This window comes from Diadema setosum, chromosome 4 (genome assembly GCF_964275005.1).
Source record: "Diadema setosum chromosome 4, eeDiaSeto1, whole genome shotgun sequence".
Classification (NCBI taxonomy): domain Eukaryota; kingdom Metazoa; phylum Echinodermata; class Echinoidea; order Diadematoida; family Diadematidae; genus Diadema; species Diadema setosum.
Window position 1 is genome coordinate 24,705,698 of NC_092688.1, and position 6,410 is coordinate 24,712,107.

Here is a 6,410-nt window from a genome sequence, read left to right on the forward strand (position 1 = left end):
TGAATAAGTAGGAAAACGAATAAACCACACGCTGCAGAAGTATTATCAGTTGTTATCATAGCAATGTTGACAGTAAAGTTTTATAGTGTAAATTTAACTATTAGAAAACTATACAGTTTGTTCCTCAGAAGAGACGAGAAAGTAGTTGGGTAAAGCAAAACATAACGCTAACAGTTCAATAATGATCTACCACCCAGTTGCAATGAAATGAGGAAAACAATACCAGCTGTTACCGCTGGTACTGTTGATACTTACAGTGCAATAGATGCATGGGACATGGTAAAATAAAGAAAAAATATGAATAAATGTGAATCTTCAGAGAAGATAGAACGTTGCTTCCTTATACATAAGCAAAATGTAGGTCAGGCCTTCAGGCGATATACGTGTACTCTGGGTAAGAGTGCGGTTCTTGGTGGGACTCGGACTGGTCCGGAGTAATTTTACCAGCATTTGCTCCGAAAATGTGATAGCCATGTTGATCCTCCTCCAGCTTTTCGCTCGGTTTGCCAGAGTAGATAGATGTAGAGTACAATCGATCGTTCAGGCTCGTTGGAATAGGGGTAAGCTTTTCACTTTTACTGACATGCCTGTATTCATGGCATGACTGCTGTCCTTGGATTGTCTCGGATTGGTCTGGAGTAATCTCTTTGGCAATTGGTTCGAGAACGAGGTAACCATGTTCATTCATTTGTTCGCTTGATTTGCCTGAGTAGATAGCTGTAGAATATAATGGATCGTTCAACCTCATAGATAAATTAACACGTTTTTCATTTCTATCATTATGCTCGGGACGCGAATATGGTACCTGGATGGTTTTAGATTGGTAGGGATTGATTTCACCGGTATTTGCTTCGAGAACGAGATAACCATCTTCATCTAACTCCGGCTTTTCCCTTGATTTGGCTGAGTAGATGGCTGTAGAATATAATGGATCAGCCGTGATCAATTCATTTCTATTGGTATACTTGTACTTAACTCGTGTCTTCCATCGTTCTTGGATTGTCTCGGATTGGCGGTTTGGAATAATTTGACCGGAATTTTCTGAGTGAAAGAGATTTTCATCCACCTCGGATTTCTCTTTTCCTTGGCTTGGGTAGACGGATGCAAAACCAGGCCTGTCTCTCTTGCTGTTCATTTTCTCTCCATGATTGTAATCCTGTGAATATACATACAACACGCAGAATAATGTGGACATGCTTATGAAACTGTAACATGATCACTCGATTTATTTTGCCATCTCTCTAGAGACTCGTGAAAACTACATCAGGAATATTCAATCTGCTTTGTGCGTTTTGTCGACAATGACACCAATATCCAGATTTTATGGAAAAGTTACACTTTATAATGACTTCTACATCTACACAATTGACAACATCAGGATGGTTAATGTGATTATACAAATAATGCAAAGGTATGATTGCGTCAGTTGTAATTCGTGTTTGAGGTTGTTTAATTCGTTTTGTTTTAATTGCTTGCCAATGACGATGAACATGAGTCCCATACCTCCGGCCGTGTATCAAGTAATTACTGAGCGCACGGTAAATTTACTGGATACATGATTTGGTAGGCAATAAGGCATCTCTTACTGGGTGCGAGAACTTAGAAACTTAGCGAAATTTTGCAGTGAGATGATGATCCCCTTCACAGCGGTGCTCTACTCAGATTGAGGATAATATGTTAATGCGCTATGTTTCGTTGCACTTAGATAGTTTCAGAAGAAGCAATTTTTCGTTTATTTTTCTTATTCTTTTATATTAGTAGTAAAACATTTATTTCGCACAATCTCCTTTCCGTTTCAAAATGTAGTCTTCCCAAATATTAGTAGTGAATCTATTTTTTTTTTTGTGTGTGTGTTCATTACACTTTTTACATGTCCTTGTAAATATTCAAAATGGTTTTGAAATGTTATCACTGATATATTTCTAATGCGTTCCCCAATTCAATGGTACGATTGACAAGGAAAAATATAATTGCCATTGTCATTGTTATTGTCATTGTCGTTCGGCCGGCCAGAAAAAAAAAAAAAACACAAAAAACAACACATAAAAAACCCAAACAAAACAGAGCTCTCGACCAGGATTTTCACTACCCGTTCTACAATCATCGTATTATGAAGATGAATCGATTATCAATGGAAACGTAGTCGCTGTAGAATAGCATGCTTAAGAAATCTTTGTGATAATGCCCTTTTGAATATTTTTTCTCATATTTACTTAAATGTAGTATGTATATTGATTTTCTACAAAATCCATATATTCGCACACTTTCATTTCCGCATGCACACACACACACACACACACACACACACACACACACACACACACACACAGAGTAAACATACGGAATACTTACTGAGCAAGTGACATTGCTCTGTAACGGAGATGCACAAAGGGAGACTTGTTCCAAGTTTAATGCATGTGAAGGTCCACTGTCTACCTCCGCAGCGTCCTGGTAGATGTGATACGGATCCTCATGATGAGCAGTGACTTCTCTGCAAATGTTGTAATAGTGGCTCGGGAAAGGGTGACCCTCTGCTCCAGCGTCAGTACACATTGTACTAGTTTTGCTCAATACAACATGATCCGTCGAGCTCACACTTTGGTTTGTATTATTTACAGGATGCACCTGCAGTTGTCTATTGTTTGGCTGATTTGAAGTTTGTGATGATCTACGTCTGTAAAGGCAATTATAAGAGACATTGACGTTCTTGAAAGAAAAAAAAAAACATAAACAAACAAAAGCACATATTTGTTTTTCAAGATTGGTTGGAAACATTACTTTCCACCAATATCAAAATCAAATATTTGTGGAACACATTAATATCCAACTTATTTTGATTTCTTCCGAAGAAAAGACATAACTTGTCTAGTAAAATATTGTGTTTGAATATCAAAATCCATTTAAACCCTTTGAAATATTAAAACTGTGTTTTCGAGGACTACATACACATGCATTTTCTGTTGTTACTCAGAGTTTCAAGCATTAATTACATGACTTTAGAATGGTAAAAATGACAGAACAATCGCGCTAATATCAAACAATTACAAATTGATAACATTAGGGAAAAGAGCAGAGGTGTCTGTGGGTGGAAATGTAGCTTACCTTCCTGCATTAATCCACAAAGACCCACTTCCAACACACACACACACACCACACACACACACACACACACACACACACACACGTGTACACGATATTATGTTATGCAAACACTCACCTTTTCTTGTGATGCCTGCACAATACCATGAACAGAATGGCAACAAGTATGGGAACAACACACATAAGAACTGCCATTGCAAAGATGTCAACATCATTCTCAGGAACTTCAGAAGCTGAAATGGAATTCAATACAATAAATCTTTGTCACCCTTTGTGAAAAAAAGTACATTGCATTGCAAAACGAAATATTTCTTTGTTCTTGACATAATTCCGTAATGAGCGCACATTATCGTATCATCAACAAAATAATCCTGAAATGATAGCCCACAGATGGTGATAGCTTCATTACTGAATATCTGAGATTATGTTTATATACGTTAGATGATATGAAGGGGTCGGTGCAATATAGTGCTAACCCACACTTTTGTCAAAATTGAGTTACATACATTTTCAGAATCCGTATCCCTTACTCTAACCTCCGTGAAAGTTTCATATTTGAATTCAACCAAGAAGATGGTAAAAAAATGCATGCATTCACGTTTTATTAATGTACAATGCATGGACTTTCCAAATATTCAACAGCGATTATTTCAAAATGACCATCGTGTGGGTTAGAACTATACTGCACCGACCCCTTCATATATCAAATGACAAGGATAAGCAACTCACTTGTAGTCATTTCGCTTGTGTCTAGTATGATTACATTTTTAGTTGGTTTGCCATCACCTGTTCATGAAAAGAGCAAAAGAAGCAAGATAATTAGTACAGACAGCCGCAATGATGACATCATATTATTTAGACCCACAATGACCTCGTCACCTAACATTTCATTTCATTTCATTTTAACATCCAAATAATACAAAAGTATTGCAAAGTAACATCGGTGATTTGAAAAAGCTTTGAAAAAAAAAAGAAATTAAATGACATGAAGCAAATACAAATACAAACAAATGCAAAACAAAAATACAAAACACACACACCGATGGAGTAAATACGAAATTTTCATATCTAGTGCTATTAATTGTGCGCATGCTGATAACGAGAAGATTAGAAACAGGATATCATGTCCTTGGAAAAGACTTTCATCAGTTATTGTATGAAAAAGTTTATATTTCCACAACATGGTTGAAGTATTTGCAACAGCCGGAAACACTTAAATTTGTATGATTATTTTAAATTGAAATTGAAATCATGATTTTATTTTTACTGTTTATTTATTACTTTATAATTGCTACAACATAATGTATCTGCCAAGTCAAGACGGCCAATCTATGCACTTGTGTACAGTTAATACAACTTGACTTTGAACATAATAAAATGTCAAAAGCAAAGAAGAAAGGCAGTCGCTTTGGAATTTTATTCATTGAGTGACCGTGCGATATACTTCTTTTAGTTACCAAGCTATTTGCATGACTAACAGTGTTCATTACAATCATTAAAAAAAAAGAGCAAACCAGTAAGTTTGAAAGATTTTTGTTCCTTTTTTTAACGTCGTCAAACAGTGAATAGAAACGGAGAATCAAGCCGTAAGCAAAAAAAAAAAAGAAAACAAGAAAAGAAAACAACAACAACAACAACAACAAACAAACAAAACAAAAAAGTGAGTACACAAATCATTAACCAAACAAGGAGAGAGGTACACAAGAAAGGTGCACAACTGTAAAGTGGCTGACAAGTCATCTTACTTAGAAACGACGTGGCGGTAATCTCGGGCAATGTCGTTAATTCATAAGTTAGCAGTCCCTCGTCTGTTTCATTGGAGGAAATCAGGGGCATTGTGGGTAATGACTAATATTTGTTACATATTCATATTCATAACAGAAAATGTTTCCAAGCTTACTGAAAAAAAAAAATCTACCATCAGTAGTTTTCACAGCTGTTGGATTCAATATCTCATGGAGCTAAGGTGATTTGCTAAATCAGTAGGGTAGCGTTAGGGTTACCGACAAATTTAAGTCAGATTAAAATAGAGAAAAACAAAAACAAAAATGACATCGAATGCCAACAAATGCCGAAACACACATGACAAAACAATTACAGTTACTCTAACAGTAGCTACCTTGTAGATATTTAGAATGCTACTCACTGGAGATGTAGTCTGTATTCTGTGTAGGTGTCGGTGTGGTAGTTCCACCTACATATTAAACATAGACGTGCAAGACTTGATTCAGTTTCAAAGTAGTTTGGTAAGTTCTCTGGCACTCTTAGACAATATGAAATTCTGTCACAGTCATTTGAAGAATCGGTAGGTCTTTAAAAAACTGTCCATAGCGTATGTATCATAAATATCTCTCAATCATAAGGACGTTGAACACCAGCTCCTGTTAATATATCTTGGCTTAATATGAGAGAAAAAAACCCTGCTTTCTTTGATATATCGATTGACAGAATAATGAATAGATCAAAATGGTGTCTCTGTCTTGTATTTCCACTAATACTTTTGACTTTCAGCAAAACCGAGACATTTGCCAGAATTGTATTTTATCTAGTAACACTAATTTGATCTGATTTTTGTTCGTTTTTATCGGTTCCCCAAGTTATAGTATGGTTAAAAAAAAAAATAATTCATAGTTTCCCCAATCTAATTCATCACAGGACCTGAGGCTCTACAAGCTTGCTTTTACGCAGGACCTATCATATTTTTCGCATTATGACCTTAGTTTAACTAGCATGTATATCAAGACAAGCCTTTGTACATTCCGGTGAAGTTTCATCTAATGTATGTTCTGTATAATTTTCGTAATTATACTTTATTGTGATTTATGTGAGAAATATGAACATAAACTGAAATGAAATGAAAATGAAACGAAATCTTCAGTCATGATTACGGCTGATTTCCCTGTCACGAGAAATTTCACGGAAATTTGAATAAACCCCATAAATGTCGATCCAACTTTATGTCCAATTACATGTACGAGCTATCATCCTCAGTTCCTTCTCTTCTTCCTATGCTCAGTGTTATACTGTACAGTGTTATATAATTATTCAGTGTAGCCAATTGAATGTTTTAACTTTGTCAATCTCAACATGTGTGTCAGTGGCAAACCTTCTGTTGTAGTTTCGGATTTCCAGCAGAATGGGATTGGCATGTTCCAAATAGGAAAATAAGTCGACCGTCCAGGTAGCCATACACACTGCAGTGTCGCACTACCATTGACCATGTAACCTTCATCACAGGTGAGAGTTATCTCAGATCCAAAGTATGTCATATCAGAGTCCCAATGACCATTTTGCACATGACCGGGGTGAAC

At 36.1% G+C, this 6,410-nt stretch overlaps 1 protein-coding gene across 1 annotated transcript; it reads right to left on the reverse strand.

Annotated features, from left to right (window-relative positions):
- Positions 1–370: 370 nt before the first annotated feature.
- Positions 371–3,294, reverse strand: LOC140227745 (uncharacterized). The gene is made up of 3 exons (XM_072308148.1): positions 3,218–3,294; positions 2,353–2,674; positions 371–1,156 (listed from the first exon to the last, which is right to left on the reverse strand). The coding sequence occupies exons 1-3, from the start codon at positions 3,292–3,294 to the stop codon at positions 371–373; spliced, it is 1,185 nt and encodes a 394-aa protein (XP_072164249.1).
- Between the last annotated feature and the right edge of the window lie 3,116 nt (positions 3,295–6,410).

Coding starts and splice junctions, on each gene's coding strand:
- LOC140227745 (XM_072308148.1), bottom strand. CDS start 3,294: ATGGCAGTTCTTATGTGTGTTGTTCCCATACTTGTTGCCATTCTGTTC. Junction 2,675..3,217: donor TGCAGGCATCACAAGAAAAG/GTGAGTGTTTGC, acceptor TTGCCTTTACAG/ACGTAGATCATCACAAACTT. Junction 1,157..2,352: donor AGAGCAATGTCACTTGCTCA/GTAAGTATTCCG, acceptor GTATATTCACAG/GATTACAATCATGGAGAGAA.